The sequence below is a fragment of the Megalobrama amblycephala genome, linkage group LG13, assembly GCF_018812025.1.
Source record: "Megalobrama amblycephala isolate DHTTF-2021 linkage group LG13, ASM1881202v1, whole genome shotgun sequence".
NCBI classification, from domain to species: Eukaryota; Metazoa; Chordata; class Actinopteri; order Cypriniformes; family Xenocyprididae; genus Megalobrama; species Megalobrama amblycephala.
Window position 1 is genome coordinate 25,721,792 of NC_063056.1, and position 26,880 is coordinate 25,748,671.

Here is a 26,880-nt window from a genome sequence, read left to right on the forward strand (position 1 = left end):
TACCATCCAGTGCTTAGAAAACAATGGTATTTGTCCAAGGAAGTGTGTTTTGCTCATACAGTTTGGGTGAATGGAAAAAACAGGACTGTGCGCAAGAGAACAGGATGGTGAAGAGAGATAATAGATATAGTGTATTTCATTCATTTTTATCTGTAGAGTGACATACTGTAATACTTGTTTTATATGTGATATTTACACAAACTTTTAGTTTTCCTAGGCACAATGTAACAGGATTGTCTTTTTGTTTCCTCTCACAATGTGAAAAACAACAGGCACCGGGATGTTGTGATGTAGTCACACAATTTAATGAACAATTTCCCATGAATTATTCCACTGAAATTTCCTTCTCCACATCCTTACTCATGTCTTTCTCCCAGTCTGTTTCTAAAGGCTGCTTTAAAAAGGAATTTTCTCTCCTGTTCTTCACTTATTAGCATCTTTTACTGTGGTTAATGTTCCTAAAGCAGAGAAACCCCAGTAGACAAGTTATTTATTTATTTAACTATTTTAATTATTTTGGAGCTTTTTGCATTTATTTGTAGGACATTACATAGCAGACAGAAAAGTAAGAGTCTGTCCTATCCTATAACCTGTCGCAATGCATTTTCAATGATCCATTATCCATTAATGTTCTTGGTACATAACAGAAAATTCCTGTTGCTGTAGTCTCATGTATTGATTTAAATTACAAGTATTAGTATAAGACTTTGGCATAAAGTTACCCTAATTGCAGCCTTTTCTAGCTATATGGACTACTCATCTAAAAATGAAGGAGCCATCTGATAATATGTAACTTGAGGTAATTATGAAATCATATCCATCAAATACCGGTCTTAAGAATATCTCATTTAATTGTGTACATAGATTTGATGCTACTTTGCAAACTTAGGAAAATACAGTAACTACTTTATTCATGCAAAGGCTCAGAACAGAGTAGAACACAACTTTATTTTCTTTCATCTAATACCATAACCTCATAGGGCTTCTGCTGAACGTTACACACTAGTGCACACACACCACCACTGGAGAGCGTATATCTGTCATATCTATGCTCCAAGTCACCCACGTCAGCAGCATTAACATTTTCATTCTATTGTGTAACATGTCCCGTCCTTTTAGTCTGAATGAGAGCGTTTATGTCATCCAGAAGCATGTGTTTGTGTTTATGATGTCACACTTTGCCATTGTGGTCCAGTGCACTTGGGATCTGTGTGTCTGTTTTCATCTTTTAGGACTGTGCTCACTCAGGTGTGTGCGTGTTGTCACGGTGATGAATGTCTCACCCAGCTGGCGTGGGCAGGGGCCTTTGGCGTTGCCACTGTGATGGACGAGGGCCACCACAACAGTGGCATTACTGCTGTGCCAGTCATAACCTTGAGCTCAACACACACACACACACACGCTTTGATTGCTGGTGAGACCCCCTCAGAGACGTTAGATGCCAGAGGTTTTTGGCAAGGCTTTGACTGCTTTAAAATCATACTGCTCTGTTCTGTCTGACATTCGTGTTTGTGTTGTTTAAATGTCTCTTAATGGTCGAACCTATTAGCACTCAGGCACTGACATTTAGATGGATGTAAATACTCTTGCACTACTCTTGCATCACTTTTGTTATCAGAACCCATCATATACACTACAGGTCCAAAAAATATCACACTCACTCTTTATATGGCATCATATGACAGTGCCACACTGAAAGAAACATAAAGGGATAGTTCACCCAAAAATGAATGTTGTTCAAAACCTGTATGACTTTCTTCTGTGAACCACAAAACAAGATATTTTGAAGAAGGTTTCAACTGTTTTTGTCCATAAAATGTGGTTTAACACTGGGCACACTGACCATATATGAAAAAAACAAATAAAACTGACATTTTAAAAATATCTTTTGTCTTTCACAGAAAAAAGAAAGTCATTCAGCAAGGATTCATTAAATGGATCAAAAGTGACAGTAAAGACTTGTATAGTGATATAAAAGATTTCGGTTTCACAGTATCAGTAGACTGGTAGGGTTAGGGTTAGAATAAGTTGACCATCAAACACATCACTTCTGTTATCAGAACCCGTTTTCAGACCTCACACACATAGTGACATAGGACATAGTGGTGTTTTAGAGGTAAAAAATGATATAAATACTGTTCGGTTTCTCGCACAAACCCATCGTTTCGTGTCTTAGGACATCAATGTGTCGTCACGAGCCGCAGGGTTTAATTTGGATTTGTCTGTGCATGTTTTTTTGACTCTTATAGATTGTGTTGCCATTGACATGCATTATACGACTTGATTAATCATCATTTGTGTTCTGCTGAAGAAACAAAATCACCTACATCTTGGATGCCCTGGGGTAAGCAGATAAACATCAAATTTACATTTTTGGGTGAACTATCCCTTTAAGCATGTTTTCAACATTAATAAGAAATAATTCTTCAGTACCAAATCAACAAATTAGAATGATTTTTAAAGGGTTATGTGACAGGATATATATGATTATATATGGATGATATAATATATTAATAATTATAATAAAATAAATAAAAAATTACATTTTAATTATTTTGCCATTCCCTAAACAGAGTCAGATCAAGTTACCACGTTCATTATATTGTTAATTAAATCAGTTGCAAATCATGTTCACACTTTAAAAAGTGTTTTTGAGATTTTGTGACTCATAAAAGTCTGCCATTCTAGCTTTTATGGATGTGTGGGCCAGAAAATAAAGAAGAGTGACAGGATTGCAGTGGCCAATGTTTCTTTTTGTCTTTTGAAGGTTTGCTGTCCCTTTCAAATTGACTGAGATTCCCTCTTTCCTAGAGCCCAAAGAGATACATACACACACACTCACAAACACACTTCAAAGAACTCTAGATGTACGGTTGGACGGGGACAATGACAGAAGTTTGGTACGGCTCTCTAGAGAGAGAGTCACAGAGGAGCGGCTTTCAGCTTTGTTTTTTGTCAACTGCAGTGAGCTGGACAGCCTCCTACTCAAACATGCAGTACAAGAGAGTCTGTAATGGTCTGGAATAAATAAATGTTGTTCCAAACCTGTATGACTTTCTTTTTTCTGTGAAAGACAAAAGATATTTTTAAAATGTCAGTTTTATTTGTTTTTTTCATATATGGTCAGTGTGCCCAGTGTTAAACCACATTTTATGGACAAAAACAGTTGAAACCTTCTTCAAAATATCTTGTTTTGTGGTTCACAGAAGAAAGTCATACAGGTTTTGAATAACATTCATTTTTGGGTGAACTATCCCTTTATGTTTCTTTCAGTGTGGCACTGTCATAGGATGCCATATAAAGAGTGAGTGTGATATTTTTTGGACCTGTAGTTTATATGACATACTTTTACAAACACATTTACTCTCTATGTTTGGGGTGAAAGAAGTATTTGTAGAGAAGGATTATGCTCTACAAACTGGTTTTGAATTTTTAGGACTTGTCTGATTTTGTAGCGATTCACTGGAGCTTCGAGTTCTCAGAGTGTGATTTGTGATGCCATGTAATTACGCTATAATGACCTCTCCTTTATCAAAGCATATCACACGCTGCTCACCTCCCATAGGAACATCATCCTTCCTTCCCTTTCACATTTTCCCCTTTCATTTCTTCTTCATCTCTCCCCTTTTCTCATTGCACTTCTAGTTGGCTAATAAAAGATTCATTTCCAGTTCATTAATGAAGGCAGATGACTGGATTAAAGAAATCCCGATAAAGAGCAGAATTTGCACCCTCCGTTAGAGCAAAGGTCAAATCTGAGATTCTGTTTGAGCAGTTTTTGGAATAATCACTCTGAATCATCTGCTAATATGGTATATAGAGTCAATTGTCTTATTAGTATTCTCCGTTCATTGCTTGAGTTGTTTGCCCTTAATGGAGGTCACAGAAAGCAATGGGTTTTTCTTACTCTTTTGATATAAAAACGCTTGATGTACTATGGAGTAATACTCATGTGCACAACTTAGAGAGTCCCATCCAGTCCTTCAAAACCATTTATGGAAATTAAGCTGTAAAGATAGGTCATTTACGATTATGATGTAATGAATACATTAACATATGACCCCTTGCATTTACATAACGAGTCTATTTAGTATTCAGTAAATTGACAGTGATGTTGTTCCTTATTTCACATGCAAAGAGCTAGTTATTACAGTACTTATTTACATATGTCTTAAAGAAACGTTAGCAAAAACAGACTGTTTCTCAAAGCTGTTCTACAAGCTTTATTTCTGAGGGTCAGAGAGGCTTTTTTTGGTGCAAAAACCATTACTTTATCCATGGACTCCAGGGGAAAGTATAAAATGTGAGAATATGTCCACTCTTTTGTCTTTTTGGAAAACCTAGTGCTTTATTTTGGTATGAAGTTGATAAAGTGTCTGTGTTTGTAAGTTTTTCAGGTAGCAAGCTATTACTCAGACCTTCGAGGCTTGTATAGATGTAATATGTTTGTTGCTTGAGTATGGTGTTTAAAACAAGATGGTAAGCTCTAAATGACTTCTGTATGGTTTAAAGCATGGTTGCTGGTTGTAGGTGTGAAATGTCACTGGCAGCTTTTCAAGTGTTTGCTTGTTACCTGTGTTGGTGTGTAACATACTGTGATTGTTTGTGTGCGTTTCAGGTGTGAAGATGAGGAAGTTTGCATACTGTAAGGTGGTGCTGGCCACTTCTCTGGTGTGGGTAATGATAGACATGTTCATCCTCCTCTACTTCAGTGAATGCAACAAATGCGATGACAAAAAAGAGAGAGGATTGCCGGGGAGAGACAGTGAGTACACAGTCTTCTATTTTTTTTATTATTATTATTTTTTTATGTTTAGAATGAATACACTCTTAACACTTTTTGGCATTATTACACATGAAATGTTGAAATGCACAGTATCCCATTATAAGTAAATACAGAATCTCTTTTAAATAATCTTTTGGGATATTTCTATTATTTTGTGTCATCTCATTTTGTATCATCTCATTATACCTAGTTTTATGGTTAGCATGGTCAATTCTTTGTAAGCTGTCTCCTTAAAGGGTTAGTTCACCCAAAAATGAAAATTCTGCCAACAACTACTCATCCTTATCTCGTTCCAAACTCGTAAGACTTTCGTTCATCTTCCGAACACAAATGAAGATCTTTTTGATGAAATCTGAGAGCTTTCTGTCCCTCCATAGACAGCTATGCAACTGACATTTTGACGCTACAAAAAGTTCATAAAGAGATTGTAAAACATACATATGAATCAAGCTGTTTAGTCCAAATTTTCTGAAGAGACACGATCGCTTTATTTAATGAACATATTGAATTTAGGCTTTTATTTACATATAAACATTCATCAACTTACACATCACTTACACAACAGGAGCTCAAGCATGTTCACTTGACATGCGAAAACTAATGAGGTTCATTCTCGTGTGTTCTGCAGCACATGGAAGAGCTTCAGGAAGTGGTGTGTTCTCGCTTGTCAAACATGTTCGGCTGAGCTTCTGCTTATGTTCGCAGATTAATGTTTATATGTGAATAAAAGTCTAAATACAGTCTGTTCATCATATAAAGCTTTCGAGTGTCTTAAGAAATTTTGGACTAAACCGCTCTATTCATATAGATTACTTTTACGATCTCTTTATGAACTTCTTGAAGCATGAAAATGTCAGTTGCATAGATGTCAATGGAGGGACAGAAAGCTCTCAGATTTCATCAAAAAGATCTTCATTTGTGTCCCGAAGATGAACGAAAGTCTTATGGGTTAGTAATGAGATGAGGGTGAGTAATTAATGACAGAATTTTCATTTTTGGGTGACAAATATAACATTTACATAGGTATTTCAAAATGTGGACATATTGTGTGTGTATAATATAATACATATATATATATATATATATATATATATATATATATATATATATATATATATATATATATAGTTACTCATTATGAGTCACTAATTTATTACACTGATTTAAGTCACATGAACCTTAAGTAGCTGCATCATAACACAGTAACAGATCTTGTTCTTTATTTCAAGTTGAATATGACCAGTATTATTTTCTGGTTATTGTAAAAGAAATGGAAACCGCTTTAAATAAGAACCATTTCTCAATTCCCAACCATATTATTTACTGTATGAATTCTTTTTGCAATTTGAAGACATCCCTGGATGTTCCCAAAAGGAGGTTTTGTCAGATTTAGCTAACCTCTGGGGGCAGATTTGTCCCCAAAGTATACTGTAGCTAAATAACTCAAAACACATACAGCTAATACAAAAAGCACTCATCCACACACACACACACACACACGCGCGCGCGCGCACGCACCCATGCACGCACGCACGCACGCACACACACACACACACACACACACACACACACACACACACACACACACACATATGTTCGTTTTTGTGAACTGTGGGGACATTCCATAGGCATAATGGTTTTTATACTGTACAAACCATATTTTCTATCCCCCTAAAAATCACAAAAAGTGTGATTTTATGTAAATAAATTTCAATGTAAATATTCTTTGGGATTTGGGAACAGAATATTTTTACTGCACCATTTCCAATCAAGCTGCAGTTTTGTCAATTTATGCAAACAGTGTCGCAGTATATTTGATTGTGTGTTTTTAGGTTACATAAAATGCGAGCTGTGCAAATTAGCCTTAGAAATACAAAGGAATCAGACTTTTTATTCCAAAAATTTACTTTTCCGGAACTGTCGTTCCAGCCACAGAATACATAATTTGAGATGTGGTGGAAATGCCACTGTGGTGTTGTGGTTTTCATTAAAAAATGACAAAAATAAAAATTTTCTGGTGATGTGTGTGTGTATATGTCCACTATCGGACAGAATACATAGTGAGAGTGTGATGAGTTCATTTTCTAAAAGTCCACAGGGCTACTATCCCCCTATACTAAACATAACCATCACAGGAAACTGTGCACATTTTTACTTTCTCACAAAAACTCATTCTGTTTGATTTATAAGCCTTTTGAAAAGTGGGGACATGAAGTAATGTCCTCATAAGTCACCCTTTTTTTGTAATACCTATGTCATACCCATGTCATTATACACATTTGTGTCCTGATATGTCACAAAAACGCGCGCACACACACACACAAGATACAGTATTTGTGTCTGATGTTGTTATATTGTGAAATATGGGCTGGTATTGAACTGTGTGTATTTCTGTGGAAGAGAAAAAGAGAGTAGAAATATAATATGATAGTTTTAGAAATGTATTGGCTCTTCATCATCTGAAGGATACAACAACATTCCAGCTGTGCAGCTTATTAGGATGAAGAGAACGAGGAATGGAATAAATGTAGAGCCATTCTTCTCAACTGGTGGGTCGCAGAGCCGTTTTGATGGGCAAAAACAATGCTAATACAATGCAACTAAAATGCTTCCCATATTTTGTGTTGTTAATGTCAAAGTCTGTGTGTTAAATCAAATGCTACAGAATTTGGACTGTTCATTATAATAACAGTAAATGTTAATATTTGATTTTAAGGACATTTCGTTTACTTTTATGTGATAAACAATTTTAGTACTGTAATTAGACTTGATATAAATGTAAAATATGAATCCTGAAGCAAAACCAGTTGAGAACCGCTGCTTTAGAGACTATAAAAATGAGCAGAAAGAAGATATAGAAAAGAAATTCAGAAGGAAATGTCACAGAGAAAAACGTATGAAGTGGATGGTGATGCAGTGGGAAAGCACATCCTCTCACAAAGCTTTCGTTTGTCACTAACTGACCCCTGTATCAGGTCACTTTGGTTTGTTCTGTGTGGTCAAGAGCTGCTTTACTTTTGCCATCATCAAACAATAACCCTAAAGTAATCTGCTCACCACATTAATAAAGCACATTTTCTGCTGCTTGTGTGTGTCTGTAGCGATGATTATACGATTTTTACCCCCAGAATCCCTCTGGAAAGTCATTGGATTTTGCTGAGCAGGGAAACAGGACAAAGTTGCCTTGTAATGCGCTCAGTCCGAACAGCTAAATCCTGCCCACTTGACACGCATGCGGTTAACCCTTACATACACACACATAGCGTACGCACACACATGACACAGGGCTTAAAAACAGGCAGTTTGCCTCTTAGAGCAGATGTAATCTCTCACACTGTTGCAAATCTGACCTTAATCTCACCATAGCATGCTTTTTGAGTTATTAATGATCAAAGCTCAGTGCTTATCTACCCACACAAAGTCTACAAACACACACTTAACACACACATGGCACAATAAACAATTGTGCACAGGCATCTTGGCCACACATTCTTTTCTGTGGGCAAACACTCAAATGTATATATGGAGACACTTATGTCATGTCAACTAACAGATTTTAACCTTACTTTTGTTATATGAAAGTTGCATTAAAACTATTTTGGAAACTTTATACAATAGTCATAATTTATTTTTATTACTTTTCGAATACCGCATATATCTATATATGTAGTGAAACCAGAATTAATTCAGACACTTTGAACATTTCATTTATTATACAGTTTATTCACTGTAGTTTAAAAAAATGGTAATAAAATATGATAAGAACTCAGAGTTAAACTGTGTCAGAAAAAATTTATCATAATTATGTCAGATAACACTTAAGCAAAACATGGTCAGGTCAAAGTGTTTGAATAATTGTTGGTCCCAAATTTTACTGGTAGTCCACTGTATGAAGAATTTTTGGGTATAATATGTCACAGTTTGAGTATCCTCACTTACATAAATGAACTATAGTGTCCTCTACCCAATAGTAAAAAAAATATAAAAACTTATATCTAGTGTCTGAATAATTTTTGGTTTAACTGTATATATGATTGAATATTATTCATTATTATTCATTCTTTAAGAGATTAATTATATGAATCATTATTCTTTTTTTTTTTTTTCTTTTTAAGTTTTAAGTTGTGTACTTGTTTGTCAAGAGACCACAGTATCAGTGAAGAGCAAGACTGAGATGAAATATGAGTGTGATTTTATGTAAATAAATTTCAATGTAAATATTCTTTGGGATTTGGGAACAGAATATTTTTACTGCACCATTTCCAATCAAGCTGCAGTTTTGTCAATTTATGCAAACAGTGTCGCAGTATAATTTGATTGTGTGTTTTTAGGTTACATAAAATGCGAGCTGTGCAAATTAGCCTTAGAAATACAAAGGAATCAGGCTTTTTATTCCAAAAATTTACTTTTCCGGAACTGTCGTTCCAGTCACAGAATACATAATTTGAGTCGAGATGTGGTGGAAATGCCACTGTGGTGTTGTGGTTTTCATTAAAAAATGACAAAAATAAAATTTTTCTGGTGATGTGTGTGTATATATCCACTATTGGACAGAATACATAGTGAGAGTGTGATGAGTTCATTTTCTAAAAGTCCACAGGGCTACAAGTGTCCGTAGTTGGTGAAAACGGCCATAATTTATCGGAAGCCAAGGGAACAATCTTGAACCTGTGTGTGTTTGTGTTTCAGCTGTGGTTCAGAGGCCTCATGATGGCCCAGGGGAGATGGGAAAGCCAGTGGTCATCGCTAAAGACCAGCAGGAGAGGATGAAGGAAATGTTTAAGATAAACCAGTTTAACCTGATGGCTAGCGAGATGATCGCACTCAACAGATCTTTACCGGATGTCCGGCTCGAAGGGTGAGTGTCTGCTTTTGTGTAATCGCTTCCATCAAAGTGAGATTGTTTTTGTTTATTAGATAAAGTTTATGCCTGTAACTGGCCAAATGAACATTTTGAAATGGCAGTTATGTTTTGAGCTGTGAGGGTTTGCGTTTGACTGTTTGACTTTACACTGACTGTTATATCATAGGGTGCATGCGCGTGTGTGTGTGTGTGTGTGTGCACGCTCTTCGCTGAGTGAAATGTGTGTGTGGCAGGGAGTGAAATGTAAACATTGATCCGTGAAATGTGTTTATTTTCTGCCCCTCAGATTAATTACCGGAGAGGTATTTTTTTCTCAGCTGTGTTTGAAGCAAACCAATAGAATCAACATTTTCAATTAAAAGATAAGAGTGTGTCAATTACAGAGTCACAGTCATGACCTAACTTCACACACACACATATACAGTGTCAGAACCACAACTTTCACCTTGACAAGAATGTGATCTTCTAACTCTTATAACTAAGAACATACTGTTCCTTGCAAATGCACAAACTTATTAAAAGGGGTCAAGGGGAAACTGGTTGAAATATGAGTGAGAGTGAAAGTGTTGAACTCTTTTTCTTGAAGCAGGATGCGGTCTGTTCTCTTTTCCCGTCTTTGGTTATGAAGAGTCTAAGTCTGAAGATTATATATATATATCAGTGTTTCCCATACATTAACTAGACTGTGGCGGTCTGCCACAGTCTCAAAATGAAACGAAATGATATTTAAATAACGTCTGATAATTGTGCTCTTTTATACGGCAAAAGTAGAGCTAAAGAAATAGACTAGCCCCAATTAAGTTTTCGTGCACTATATTCAAAGTAATCTGAAGCCATTCCATAGCTTCATTTGAGGGACAGAAGAATATGTACATCGTTAACTTTTAAGTTCACGTAAACTCGTCTTCCCTCTGCTGCAGCTGTCAATCATTCTCTGTTCAGCACTCAAACAGCGCCTAGCGTTCGGTAACGACAGTCAGCACGGTAAAACTCTCCAATATAATATATTCTGATTATAATACTTGATATGTAGATAAAGGACTGTGGATTGGCATAAACTAACTTGATCTTGCTGGAGTTTATTGCTGTTTCTAAACGATGTCATCAACTGTTAGATGCAGATATGCATAGAGGGATTATCTTTGTGCCGTGAACTTTTCAATGCACAGCGCAACTGCGCCCTGTGACTCCATATTGCTTCAAGCGCATCATTCTGCACCTGGGATGCGCATTAGCGTTTTGTGCTGCTGTTTTGAAGTGTTTCATATTATCATGGTTTTGCGAACTGAAAGATTATTAATAGCCTATTTTGGTCTGTCGTATCTATAGCTTGTTGCCCCATTAAAAAGCTGCACAATGCATTTCAAATAAATGTCTTTTAATCCTACATTAATATAAATACATATAATTCTATACATATAAATACAAGTATATTAAAAGCACATTTTAGTTCATATTTCATGGTGTCTCAAAATAGCACAGTTGAGTACACTCAGATGTTCTTAAGATTATCTTAAGAAGTACTAAAGAGGAATTTTTAGTATATTAAGTACAAAATTAGTGCGTGAAAATAGAGCACTTTAAGTATATTATAGAAATGTACTTTTTTTCACCTGGGTAGATACAGGCCCCCACTAATAAATTAAATCAACAAAGGTAACCTCTTTTGCTACATATTTTTAATGGTTTAAATGTGTACTCTTCATGTTTGACCACTTATGAACTATCATTTAGTCTACTATATGTTGTGTACATGACTGTGTCCTACCATCACCAATAAATAAATTACTTTTAGAGCACAAAATTGTTTACAAGAGAACAAATTTCTTCATTGATCTAGTCACTTAATTTTGCTCTCAGAATGCACTAGATTCATGCATTTAAATTTAAAATGTACAACATTTTCCTCCAGGGGGGCATGCCCCCAAACCCCCCTAGAGGAACTGATGCCCACCCACAGTCCACCCACTGATGCCCACCCACAGTCCACCCACTGATGCCCACCCACAGTCTCACTGTGGGAAACACTGTATATATATATATATATATATATATATATATATATATATATATATATATATATATATATATATATATATATATATATATATATATATATATATATATATAAATTTATACACATTCATACATATACAGTAGGGGTGTGATGAGACAGGTACCTCACGAGATGAGACGAAACTCAAGATTGAGTTCACGAGATGAGACAAGGTTTTTACACACTATTTTTAAGAAATTCTCAAATGTCATTGAGAATGTCATTTCAGTTCTACTTTCTGAGTATGAATTATCATATGCAGTAAAAGACAACAATACTCAAGTACTGTAAAAGGTTTTGCCACAAACTCAACTGACTGACTTCTCTTCTGTATGATTTCAGTCTCTTCAGACCTTACTGTACATGATTTATGAGCTTCTGCAACTTTTGACCTCCTAACTGAACTCCTTTCCACAAACTGATCATAGAAATAAAAACAGTATAAATAAAAATGGTAACACTTTACAATAAGGGCTCATTTATTAACGGTGTATTAACCAACATCAACTAACAATGAGCAATATACAGTATTTATTCATTTTTTTATGTTAGTTAATAAAAATAGTCATTCATTGTTAGTTCATGATAGTTCACATTGCATTAACTAATGTTAAAAAATGAAACCTTATTGTTTGTGCTTAATAAGATTAAGAGAAAACTGTTATTCATTTTTATGGTAACACTTTACAATAAGCGCAACCATAATCGCACTCTCTCAATATTCAAAGTGCAAATAAGACCAAATTTTTCTTTGATACAAAGCTACGAAATGGTTACAACTACACTGCCCAGCCTAAAATAGCTTTCATATTGAGATATTTGCATTCATCAGGGAGCCGCTTTCAAAATGCGGGGTATTGAAATCGCGTTTGAATGCACGCTCGCGTTTACTTTCACTTTCGCGATTGCGCGTACTCTGTAAATATAGAGTGGCGGCGACCGTTATCCCACTGAATTAAATGTTTTTTATTTAAATACAAAGCAAAATGATAGTGGAGGCGTAATGTAAACATAGCGGTGGCATATTCTTTCCTAATCATCCTTACACTCTGTCATGGCAACATCACGAGACTACTTTTCCCCTTGATGAGAAATCTCATCACATTTTAGTCTCGTGACACGAGATCTCCTCACACCCCTAATATACAGTTGTAAACAAAATTATTCAACCCCCTTAACCTGCAAGACATTTTGTTGCTGAGAACAAAATTTTATGAAAACAGTCTATCAAAGGCATCAGTAAACTATTATACAAAGATTATTAATACACATTTGAGTGATTCAGAGAATGCAAAGTTGATGAAAAATAATAAAAAATAAAACTGGCTCTAATCATACATGTACAAAATTATTCAACCCCCAAAAGTCAAAATTTGTGCAGAATCTTTTATTCTTTATAACCTACAATAAGTGCTTAGAAGCTTCTGTCACCTCTCTACTGCAATCTTGGTCCATTCCTCGCTTGAAAAAGCTTCCAGATCACTGATAGTCTTTGGTTTCCATGTTACCACTGCTTTCTATAAATTCCACCATATATACAGTCATGCTCAAAATTATTCATACCCTTGGTAAATATGACCAAAGAAGGCTGTGAAAATAAATCTGCATCGTTAATATTTTTGATCTTTTATTTAAAAAATCTACAAAAATCCAACCTTTCATTGGAGAATAATAATTTTAAATGGGGGGAAAATCTCATTATGAGAGAAATGTTTTTCTCTAATACACACTGCTCACAATTAATCATACCCTTTTATTCAGTACTTTTTGCAACCTACTTTTCCCAAGACAACAGCTCTGACTCTTCTCCTATAATGCCTGATGAGTTTGGAGAACACCTGACAAGAGATCAGAGACCATTCCTTCATGCAGAATCTCTCCAGATCCTTCAGATTCCCAGCTCCATGTTAGTGCTTCTTCTCTTCAGTTCACTCCACTCATTTTCTTGAGGGTTCAGGTCAGGGGACTGGGATGGCCAGGACAGAAGCTTGGTTTTGTGTTCAGTGATCCATTTTTGTGTTGATTTTGATCATTGTCCTCATGGAAGATCCAATCTGTTAGTATTTGATAGAATCCATGATCCATCTGATCAAGATGTCCAAGACCTCCAGCAGAAAAATAGGCCCACAACATTAAAGATACAGCAGTATATTTCATTGTACACATGAGGTACTTTTTACCCCTGTATGCACCAAACCCATCTTAAGTGTTTGCTGCTAAAAAATTTTTTTGTTTCATCTGACCATAGAACCCATCCCGTTTGAAGTTCCAGTAGTGTCAGTTACTTTACAAATGTTCTATGGTCAGATGAAGCAAAAAAATTAAAGGCTAAAAGCCTAAAAACTTCAATTTTGATTTCATGGGGTCTTTAATTAAATTGATACTTTTATTTAGCAAGGATACATTCAGATTTAGATTTCAAAAATGCTGTGCTTTTGTATTTTCTATTCCTTTTTCCACAAAGTGCTAGGCAGCACAACTGTTTTCAAAGCTGATAATCAGCATATTAGAATGATTTCTGAAGGATCATGTGACACTGAAGAGTGGAGTGATGACGCTGAAAATTCAGCTTTGCCATCACAGGAATGAAATACTTTTTAAAATATATTAAAACAGAAAAGAGTTACTTTTAATTGTAATAATATTTTACAATATTACTGTTTGACTGATGTTTGTTATAAAAATAAAGCCTTGGTGAGCATAAAAGAGAAAAAATGTATCCAACCCCAAACTTTTGAACTGTTGTGCAGTTTGGTAATTAATTATAGTAATATGCATTACATGAACATTGCAAAGAAACTAAACTTATTACAGAACATTTAAGATTTACAGAAGATGAAATATCACACTGTAGTTTTTTTTTTTTTTCTGTATTTTCTCCAAGAATAAGTTGTCTGGACTATGTAGCATGTGGTGAATTGTTTGAAGTGTCGCAATCATCCACCCTAAGTGTTGTTTAAACACCTATTACCCTGTGAGAGTTTGCCACATCAAATATTGGCAGCTAATATTTGATTTGTAAAGGTCAGATTACTGTGTGTGTATAGCGCTTGAGTGTGTGTCTGTTTTTCACACTAGGTAATATACCCATTTCTGTTACGCTTTTCAGTATTAAGTTCACTGAGGTGAGACAGAGAAAAGGAAAGACGTGTAGAGAACATGTCAAAATCGTCCTTGGGAAAGCAAAGAAAATAGTGTGTGTGTGTGTGTGTGTGTGTGTATTTGTGATGCTTCTTTTGTTCTGTGGGATATCACTCCAAACAGTTCTCTCTCCGTTCCCACTGCACTGAATAATGCGTAGTTTGTCCTTCTGCATTGGACACACACACTTTCAAAAGGCCTTGCCTTAAATATTTACGGTTTTAATAAGTCCCTGGATGTTCTCTCTTTCAAGGCGCGACCATGGAAACTATTCCACCATGACAGTAATGTCACCCGAGGTCTCTGAGCCAAGTAAAGCAGAAGCACGTCTATGAAGCAGATGTAATATTCACACACTCGCATACAGCTGCACGTCAAGCATTACGTCAAGTGTGTTTAATGAACTGAATCGTTTGCATATGCATCCTGGCAGCGTCTGGCGTGGTGATAAATCACTGGGTCACTGGAGGGATCTGTAGGTCTGATAAAAACGCCAGGATTATTGCTGTTTAATGAGTTTTGTAATTATGTAGTGCCAAACCTCTCTCTCTCTCTCTTTGTGTGTTTGTATGTAAATGTATAAATATACAAGAAGGACATTTTCCTTCAACAAACCTATCAAACACTCATAAGCCAAACCCAATTCCTGCCTCTAACAAGTGCTTAATTTGTGCGGCATCCTGTCCCGGAAAATAACAAATTTGTTTGCATCCCAGTATTTGTTTTTCAAATGATCTGACAGATCAGATACATTGTCAAACTGTGACCCTGTGTGTGTGTGCAGGTGTGCTTGGAGATGACATCCAGTTTTGCCTACAGTTTTTTTCTACCTGTCAGACAGCATTTAACAATATTTGTCTTATTCTGATTATTTGCCCTCAACAGATGTATTTATGACCAACCTGTTTTCTTAATATTCAGTGTCACATGATCCTACTGACAAATCTGCAGCAACCGCACGATACTATCATGTTAACATACACCAGGAAGGCTTCCAGCATCTTGTTAAATCCATGTCATGAAGGATTTGTGTTGTTCTGGGGTCCTACTGAGTATTTGAGATGTGTACTTAAACTTGTCTGTCTTCCTGAGTATTTTTCTCTTTAAAACTCTAGTGATCTAAAGACAATTTCAAAAATGAGGTTTGAAATTGCTGGTGTTTTTTACATCACAAACTACCTTGTAACCAATCACTTCAATGTGCCGGCAGGCTTTAGCATATCATTAACTATGACCGGTCTGAAGCAGGGGAGTCTCAAGAGAAGCCAGGTTATCCTGGAAAAATTTTTTGTTGATATGAAAAATTGGGAAGATTTAGCAATGTAGCATGTGTATGATGTATATTACAATGTTATGATGAACTACATTACATTCTCCACTGACATTCTAAGTCAAAGCGTTTATAAGGATTAGGGCTGGGCGATATATTGCATGCGATTGTCACGTGCATTTCGTCAGTAAAGCCGGTTCCCTGATTACCGCTAAATTGCCATCACCTGCTTTCAAATGTAGCGGCATTTAATAGACAGAACCATAATTCACTGACAAGATACGCAATATCGTGTTCATTATCGAAGGCGATTCATCTGCGATATGAACGCGATATTGCGTGGCTTGTCAGTGAACTACGGCTCTGTCTGTTAAATGCCTCTCCATTTGAAAGCAGGTGATGGCGATTTAGCGGTAATCAGGGAACCGGCTTTACTGACGAAATGCGTGTGACAATCACATGCGATATATATCGGCCAGCCCTAATAAGGATGCTTTAGAAGGCAGCTGTCTGATTCTGAGATGGCGAACGGGAACATGGTTTGTGTAACATTAACAACACATTATTAGCTGTTTGATAACGTAGCCAAGCAAAAGGCTAATCATATTAATTACCTTCATGTGTCCCATGTTGTAAAAAAGCGATACGATTGTGCAGCGTTTACTTCAGTAAGTTGACCGAGTGGATCTCTGAGCTGGTGTGAGTGCGTGGAGGCGAGGTTAATTACCATTTTCATAGATCTGTGTATTTTAAATTAAGCAAGGGTGCAAAGTTACATTCAAGCTATTTTAAGGCATTAAGAATTTTTTTTCCACAGGAAAAAACTTTTAAATTTGTCATTTTTTGGTGATAAAAGATGAGTTTTAAAGAGCATATTGCAGGTTAAAACATTTTTAAATCAATATATAACCTTGTACGAAAATACCATATGAAAAGGATTAACGGGACACAAGGGCACAAATTTAGTAGATAAAGACGGGACTTCACTTTTGCATCTGTGTTCAACATTGTAATCCTCAAATCCTTGATATTAAATGATGAATACAAATTATGTACATTAACACAAAAGCATACAGTCTCACACTTTTCAAAACAGTTTTGAATTATGTGCTGCTAATGCAAATACTCCAATTTCATTATTGCCATGTATGTACATTCAAGTTCACTCAACTACATACTCATGACGTCATATACATCCTCACACTATCAGTGAATTGTCAGGGAATAAACTCATAACAGAATTAATTAATAAAGGATGTCGGCGAGAGACATGATGGTCACGGACCCCTGACCCCTCTGCACCGTAAGTTTTTTTTTTTTTTTTTTTTTTTTTTTTTTTGGATATAAATAAGTTGTGATGAGAAACCACTATTTCACATAATGTTAGTGTGGACGGATATTAATGTGACGTGCTTGATCAAAGCTTACTAGTTTCTGTTATTGATAAGTATCAATACTCCTAGATGACCAATACTAGCTTTGCTGTTGTTGTTACATACTGTATCGTTAGCTAACGTGTATCTATGAGCTAACACTGGTCTCCTGCCCTGTTCTCCACTGGTTCTCCTCACACCACAACTCAATTTGTCTCCCCTGACCGGCATAGCAGGCTAATTATATGGCTGTGGTCCGTCAAGTATCCATAAACATTTACAATTTCCTCAGCATTCAACCTGTCATTGCGATCCATTGTTTTCCTATTGTTTAAATTGACCGCACACCTTCCCATTACGTCACTTCCAGTTTGGCATTTTTCACATACGGAAGTAAAATTTTATCACAAAACTGACACCAGAAGCCGCAGTAGCGTATTTATAAGTATATTTGAAAGAAAATCTAGTTCTTACATGTATCTTTCTATACATTGACTCACTGAGGCTCTAACCTGCAATATGCCCTTTAAGGGGTGCAATTATTGACTACAGGGGGACTTTAATAAAGTGGCCACTTAGTGTGAATGGAAAATACCACGCACTTAAAATCTGCATGTCATATTTATACTGTATACTTAATTTCTTTCGAATTTCAAACTTACAATTAGTTTTCATAATAAACATTTTCACACATACATTGGCACCAAAAGCAACTGCAGAAATTGTTTTTTTAAAGCATGTTTCCTAAACACTCCTTTCATTGGTTGGACAAACAGATAGCCCCGCCCCCAAACTCACACCATTGGTTGAGCCAATGTTGCTCTGAGCCACTCTGCTGGGAGATGTTGTAAGTACACTCTATATCTAATTATCTTTCTTCATTAATGATCATTCAAAATTAGCTGTCTTCTGATTTTAAAAAAAATTGCAAGTGATTTACTTATTATCTCTGCATATATAAGCTGAAGAAGGAAAAATGACACTTCTGCTTTAAGGATCCTTTTTCATATGGTTTGAGGATCAGATTCTGATTGGACTGATTCGACAGTATCTTAGCAACGCTCTTCAAACATGTAATTATGTTTTACTGTGCATCAGCAGATAAACCTTTTCCCGGTTACTTCTCTGTTTTCCCTGACCTTCGGCTCTCTCTCTTGTCTTACACACACACACACACACACACACACACATACAGTAGCACCATAAGTGCTGTGTGTGATGTGTACTAAATTACTGTTTTGCTGCTCTGAATGGAGTAAAATGGAATACATTATTCTGTTTCTCTAAATTACATATCAAAGGAGGACGAACGAGAGCTGGAGAGAGAGATGTGATATCAAAGAAGTGAGATATCTCAATCTCTACGGAAGGAAGGAAGTGGAATTACTAGGCAAGAAAAAAAGGAAAGTGCAGATGAAAGCGACTGAAAATGTATCTGCCAAAGGGAAAAGTGTGTGTGTGTGAGCAAACATCTTTATGTATTTCTCGCTGGTTGTGGCTGTTTCTTCCCGTACACACCCCTGCATGAACTATCTCAGTGCCAGATATATATATATATATATATATATATATATATATATATATATATATATATATATATATATATATATATATATATATATATATATATATATATATATTCAAAAATCTCTCTTAAGAGGGTGACCCTGAACGTCCAGATCTTTCCTTATGTGCAATACATACCTGACTGTAAAAACAATAGGCTAATAGTCTGATTAAATAACTGATCATCTTACCTATAATATTCATATCAACTGTTGAAATATTTTTGGAGAAACATTCTCAGAAACCACTGCTTTGACCCCAATATCCTTTTTGGAATTAATAACTATTCCAAAAAAGTGTTGTCCGGACCTCCGCAGGGAAGTAAATACCAAGAAGTCTTGGGACTTTAATTGAACACCCCTTCTCTGGTCCCCTTAACATGATTTGTTGTTGTATTGACCTTCATAACATGATTAGCTGTTCAACAGTGTGCTTGATTACCTGATTGGCTGTTCTGCATACTGTTTAATGATGTGATTAACATAATCACTATGCAGTTCGTCAGCTAAATTATGCTTTGCTTGGTTCTTAGTTTTGCCCTTTTTATTCTCTCTTTTTTTTTTTTTTTTTTTTTGGTCTCTGTGTGTGACTTTTATTGGTTTTGCTTACCACAGTGGGGAAGAAAACATTTTTGGCTTGTATTTCTGTAATTAGCGAGTTATGCAGAACCATTAAAAGCATATGGTCAAGACTGTAAACTCACAGTCAGCATAGATTTACACAACCACGCCAACACACACTGTTTTTAGTCGCGTAGAGAGAACAGCTCACAGCTGGGAACAATACTGACCTTTTCTCCTTCACTGCATTCCTGCTGTCTGGGAGGGAACTCTCTCTGTGTGTGTGTGTGTGTGTGTGTGTGTGTGTGTGTGTGTGTGTGTGTGTGTGTGTGTGTGTGTGTGTGTGTGTGTGTTTGATGCTGAAAGCTGTACTGTGGTATGGTAACACAATTTCCTCTACAGTTTGACAGTCTTTCTTTTTATATGTCTCTTTTACTTTCTTTCAGATTCAGGTAGCTTTTGGCATGGTAAAAAAATTAAGGATCGAGAGGCAGTGCCTTCTAAAAACGCTGGATGAGAAAATACAAAATGAACACTAAAATAAATGCAATGAAATATGAGATTGATTTATTACTAAAGTACTAAAGTTTTAGGAGTCGATGAGGCAATCTGAAATGCAGACAAAATCATGTGAGAAGAGGGAGTGTTTCCATGTTGTTGTGTTTGACTTATAACTAGTTAATGACCTGGCTATCGTGCGTAAATTAGTTTAAAATTATTATTATTTGATTTATATTCCCAATTACCATTTTTGTATGTATATTTAATCTAAAGGCCTCAAATGTGGCACTTAGCAAATTCCATCACAATTGGAAAATTATCAATAATGTTTGTCAAATTTTCCTACATTTTATCCTGCTGTTGATGACTAAAATGTAGTTTACTCTACATTTGGTTTTACACTACCATTCAAAAGTTTGAGGTTGATACAGTTTTTTAACGTTTTAAAAGAAGTCTCTTCTGCTCAAATCAAAATAGCTGTTTTCTATTTTAATATATTTTAAAATGTAATTTATTCCTGTAATGACAAAGATGAATTTTCAGGAGCCAATACTTCAGTCTTTAATGTCACATGATTCTTCAGAAATCATTCTCATATGCCAATTTGGTGCTCAAGTAACATTTCTTATAATTATAAGTATTATATTATCGATTTTGAAAACAGCTGAGCTGCTTAATATTTTTGTGAAAGCTGATAAACGGCTGATAAATTGATGTAACAATGTAAAAGTCTTTACTGTCACTTTTGATCAATCTGTGTCCTTGCTGAATTAATGTATTAATTTCCTTCTAGAAGATATCTTACTGACCCCAAACTTTTAAATGTCGACAGAAAATGAAAGGTCTGCGTGGGTAAAAAATATGGCTTCACGACCTATTTAAAGTTTATTTCAGTCCTATATTGCCTTTAGTCTACAATGATTTTGACATTTATAGTCTGTGTTTTGGATTATGAAGCCAGCCTATTTTTATGTTCTGTTTTGATTCTGTTCTTTGATATGAGGAAGGCGCTGGTCAGAGAGATTTGGATTTTGTGTGTGTGTGTTTGAGATTACGATGACTTTGAGAACTGATGACTAACTGATCCTGTGTGTCCTCTGGCTGTTATCTCTGCTTTAGAGGGAGAGGAAAAGTAGAAGAGAAAGGCTGTCCTCAATTATTCCTCCCAGACACACACACAGCCGAAAATGTGTGTAAAATCACATTGAGCTGCATCATTGCACTCAATCGAGTAGGATGTCCTGTAAATGACTGAATAACTACAGCTCACATTCTTCTTCCTCTGCATGTCTCTTTCTCTCTTTTTGATTTGGCCTGAGGAGTCTGATTAAAAATCCAGTATAATAATGTGTGCGTGTGTGTGATGGAAGAGTTCTACAGTCCTACGGCTGTTTTTGTCTCTCTCTGATTGCACCAAATATATCCAATTATTCCTGGGGCCTGAGAAATGTGATTGTGTGCGTGTCTGGTGTCTCTGAGGGTTTGTGTGAGCATGTGTGTGTGTTTTGATTCCTTCCATCTTTTGATCAGCCACTCTTTTCCACATTGTCGCAGCTATTTTAGCCTGATTTAGACTTTGCTCTTGCGCACACACTTACAATACATGCATACGCACACAAGCCATGGCCCGGCATATGCTACCTCACCCACTCAGCTCACTCACACTTTGATGGTGTCTGTTCTGATTGGAGGGAAGGGATGCATGATCTCCCTGCTTTACAAAATTGATTTTCATAGAGAGACAGAAAATCTAGGAGAACGGACACCAAGGAATGAGAGTGAAATCTGTGCTTCATTTTAATCAAGCAGGTAGCAGGGTTGACCAATGAGAAACCTCGGCTGCAAATTAAACCATTGTCTGGGGTCCTGAGAGTCGACATCAGGTTAATGAATTTAAAAAGAGCAGTCTGAGTGTGTCTGTGTGTTTCCGGATGATGAGTTTAAGAAAGATGGGGCCAGGAGGGGCTGTGTTACTGCAGTCATGGGACATGATGGACTACAACCCCTCACCTTCATTTAATTAATGGTGTGTGTGTGTGATGGCGAGTAGTTTGGAAGGTATTTTGTGCCTTTGAAGTTTTAGGGCCCTATTTTAACGATCTAAGCGCATGGTCTGAAGTTCATGGCACAGGTGCACTTGGGTGTATCCGAATCCACTTTTGCTAGTTTAACGACGGAAAAAATAAGTGTCATCTCCCATTCCCTTTAAAAGCCAGGTGCACTTGCACCGTGGCGGATTACTATTTACATGGTGGAATATAGACACCCTCAACCTGACGAGTCAGTTTAAAAACATGTGTGTATTGTTGTGATTGGTTAACTTATTAGCCCATTTCTTTCATTATTACTGCAAATAGGTAATTCTGATACATGCAGTGACTATCCATTATGACATGCAGGCATTTTTATCTTCATGTATACAATAATAATCTTTTACATTGTGATCCTTTTATTTTTAATATTTGGCATGTTTGTGTGCCCTGTGTCCCTGTGTGTAACAAGCAGAGTGTACGCGCGTTGTGCACCCGCCTATAGGCGCATATTACTAATGTGCCCTTTAAAAAAAATAAAATACTGCACCATTGACTTTAGACCAGGTTTTTGTTGGTCAATGGCGCAGTCGTTTTAAGTTTCCTCAAAATAGCAACACGCCAACAGTGCGCCTGAACACACCTCGTTTTCAGACCAGCACGCCCACGGGCGAACAGATGGGCGCGAGTGCATTTGCTATTTAAACAACGTGGGTGCTGGACGTGAAAATGAATATTGTGTCGGGCTGAAACTTTGCACCAGGTGTATGATAGGGCCCATTATGTTATTGTTTTTTTTGGAGAGTTGTGCTTATATTTTGCCTCTGAATGTGGTGTTGTGCTTGATGTTTTGTCTTTTTGGGTGATCGCAGGCCAGAATCCCCCAGCTGCGCCAGGGCAAACAGGAAATGAGGCAGGAAGTGAAAGCGTGTGTCCCACTTTAGCTCTCCAGATACAACAAACACTGGCTTTCCTGTTCCTACCATAGCATAGACTGGCACAGTGACCTGTGCTTACATAATCAGCAAACACTCAACACATTCTCTGAACCCAGCCACAGCCCCACAAATGACCAATGAGTGCCCTTTCTCTGGCTGACTGACAGAGATTTAGACCAATGAGAAAGTAGAGGAATAGAATGTTTATGGGAACAAATGTTGGAAAAACGTTCTTATCGCCAGAGCATTTCCAGCTAAACTGCCTACAATAAGAAATGGTGAGTGAGAAAAATACAATACAAAACAAACCAGCAAATGGAGTAAACAAGTAATATTAAAGGTGCCCTAGATTCAAAAATTGAATTTACCTCAGCATAGTTAAATAACAAGAGTTCAGTACATGGAAAAGACGTACAGTGAGTCTCAAACTCCATTGTTTCCTCCTTCTTATATAAATCTCATTTGTTTAAAAGACCTCCGAAGAACAGGCAAATCTCAACATAACACCGACTGTTACGTAACAGTCGGGGTGTATGCCCCCAATATTTGCATATGCCAGCCCATGATTGAGGCATTACACAAGGGCAGCCAGTACTAACGTCTGGATGAAAGGCATTAGACAAGGGCAGAACGTCTGGATGTGCACAGCTGAATCATCAGACTAGGTAAGCAAGCAAGGACAATAGAAAAAAATGGCAGATGGAGCGATAATAACTGACATGATCCATGATATCATGATATTTTTAGTGATATTTGTAAATTGTCTTTCTAAATGTTTCGTTAGCATGTTGCTAATGTACTGTTAAATGTGGTTAAAGTTCGTTTATTACTGTAGTCACGGAGACAAGAGAGCCGTCGCTATTTTCATTTTTAAACACTTGAAGTCTGTATAATTCATAAACACAACTTCATTCTTTATAAATCTCTCAAACAGTGTAGCATTAGCCGTTAGCCACGGAGCACTATCAAACTCATTCAGAATCAATGTAAACATCAAAATAAACACTGTACTTACGCGATTAGACATGCTGCATGACGAACACTTTGTAAAGATCCATTTTGAGGGTTATATTAGCTGTTTGAACTTTTTTTATGTTGTTTAAGGCAAGCGCGAGCTCTTGGGGCGTGGAGCACGAGATTTAAAGGGCCACACACCCTGAATCGGCTCATTTCTAATTATGCCCCAAAATAGGCAGTTAAAAAAATGAATTTAAAAAAAATCTATGGGGTATTTTGAGCTGAAACTTCACAGACACATTCAGGGGACACCTTAGACTTATAATACATCTTTTAAAAAAAAGTTCTAGGGCACCTTTAACAAATAAAATTCAATAAACAAAAGAATAAAATAACAGTACAGAGTAAACTAAGAAAGTCCCTAACAATGAAGAAATTGATAAATTAAGTAAAATTAAACAGAACGTTCTATGATTCTACGGTCCCCATAAATGGACATGGTGATGTGGATAAAATTGAGATGGGAGAAAAATTATATTTCAGATATGTTCCATTCCATTGAGAAAGTTTGTGCTCGCTTGCAAAACTTTTGAGTTCTTTACAAGGGAATGCAAACTTTCTTGGGGGAACACAAAACTTTTACGAGCGAATGCAAAATGTTTTTGGTGAGTGCAATACTTCTGTGAGTGCGCAAAAGCATTTTATACTTTTATGCTAATATGCAATAGGAAATAAAGCAAGAATGCTAATATGCAAAAGTGTATTATTCTTTCACCATGTCCCTTTACAGGCTTTATATAGTTCAATTAAAAACCAAATGAAATTGAAGTCCTAAGACACTTACTGAAAATATTCCCTTTCTCATTTATGCAACTTTTATACATTCCAATAATAAAATCTGGTTTGTCGTGATCGTTTATGAGATGTAAGAACTGTACCTTTAAAAAGAACGAGCTAAAATGAAGACTTGAAAAAAGTACTAACATCAATAATAATAAATCTCTTTCTTGTCTCTGTTGGTGAATGCTCATAGCTCATTCACACTGAAGTTTACACCTTACAAGTAAGGTGTCACCAAACCTGCAAAAGTCATAAACATTCATTTAGACTCTGTCATCATTTATTCCAGTGTCAACTGTTTTTAGAGCTCCTCACACTGGATGAGATGCGTTCGCAGTCTCTTCAGCAGCTCTCCACTTACCGCTTCTCCATAACAGCCTGTGTGTTTCTGATAAGTGCTAATCTCATCTCATACAGCTCTCTGCAGCTCTTCAGACCCTGTCTGGGCTCAGGAGGGGAGAGGATTTCAGAGAATGTAGCTGTTTAAATATTTTTATCTTGATTATCCTTGAGTTTTGTCCATTGTCATTGGTTCTGTGTGTTTTGCAGGTGTAAAACAAAGGTGTATCCAGACGGTCTTCCACGCACCAGTGTGGTGATCGTGTTCCATAATGAAGCGTGGACCACACTGCTCCGAACAGTTCACAGCGTCATCGACAGGTCTCCGAGACACCTGCTAGAGGAAATCGTGCTAGTGGATGATGCCAGTGAGAGAGGTGAGCGTGTGTGCAGGTCAGGTTTTGGGGACTAAACGTTCCCACAAGTATAATAAAACCTGAAATTACCTACATTGTGGAGATCAGCCAGCAGTTCTAAATTTAACAATTTTGTAAACATGCTAAATAATGTCTTAAAGAAAATGTAAAAACGCAGGGTTAGGGGATGGATTATCTCTGTATAACAATTAAAGAGGTCAATGAAAAGTCCCCACCATGAAATCAAAAACAAACATTATGTTCTGGATGTTGACCTACATTATGAGCACACAAAGTCCTGATATTGTGGTGTGTATTCAGGTTTCAGGCCACGTCCCCTACATAATGAGGACATGCCGATGTCCTTGTAATTCAAAATGCTAAATAAACAAATGATTTTTTATTAAAATTGTAAAAATGCAGAAAGTTTTCTGTGATGGGTAGGTTTAGGGGTAGGGGCTAGAAAATGTCATTAGTTCAGTATAAAAACCATTAAGCCTATAGAATGTCCTCATAATGATAAGCATACCAACATGTCTGTGTGTTTTCTGAAACCCTTTTTTGTTGGTTGAAGCAAGTTTAGTTCACACAAAAATAAAAATGGTCATAATTTTCTCACCCTCATGTTGTTTAAACCCTGTATGACTTTCTTCTATGGAACATAAAAAGAGATACAGTACCTATAGAAGCTTTTCCAGCTTTATTTTGCCTTACAACATCAAAGTAATGAAAGAAAAAGGCAAGTTCTGAAAATTAATCAAAAAATGAAAAACTAGAATAACAGGGTTGGAAAAGTCATCAATCCCCTGATTTAATACTTCGTAGAGCCACCTTTTGCTTTAATTACGGCCATTAATCTTTTTGGATATGCCTGTACTAGCCTTGCACACATAGATTGGGGAATATTTGCCCATTCTTCCTTGCAGAAGTGCTTAGGATCAGGCAAAAAGAAGAGAAACATCCCCACAACATAATGCTGCTACCACCATGTTTCACAGTAGGTATTGCTGTGTTTGCTTTTTGCCAAACATGGAGCTGAAATAAAGAAGCCTTTCCTGAAAAAGTGCCACACTCAATCTCGTTGGCCTATGCAAAAACACAATTGGAAGACTGATGCCATCTGGCAAAAGGTGCTATGGTCTGATGAGACCAAATTGACCTTTTTGGACTGAGCTCCAAGCATTATGTTTGGTGAAAAGCAAACACTGCACACCACCCAAAACCCACCATACCCACTAAAGCCTGGTGGTGGCAGCATTATGTTGTGGGGGTGTTTCTCTTCAGCAGGGACTGGGCGATTGGT

At 36.6% G+C, this 26,880-nt stretch overlaps 1 protein-coding gene across 2 annotated transcripts in view; it reads left to right on the plus strand.

Annotated features, from left to right (window-relative positions):
- Positions 1 to 26,880, plus strand: part of galnt1 (UDP-N-acetyl-alpha-D-galactosamine:polypeptide N-acetylgalactosaminyltransferase 1) — a 143,795-nt gene that overhangs the window by 82,445 nt on the left and 34,470 nt on the right. For both annotated transcript variants that reach the window (XM_048153671.1, XM_048153672.1), the window contains exons 3-5: positions 4,619 to 4,765; positions 9,476 to 9,644; positions 25,432 to 25,598. In XM_048153671.1, coding sequence (XP_048009628.1) covers positions 4,627 to 4,765; positions 9,476 to 9,644; positions 25,432 to 25,598 — 475 coding nt within the window. In that variant the 5' untranslated portion in view covers positions 4,619 to 4,626. The remainder of the gene's footprint in view (positions 1 to 4,618; positions 4,766 to 9,475; positions 9,645 to 25,431; positions 25,599 to 26,880) is intronic.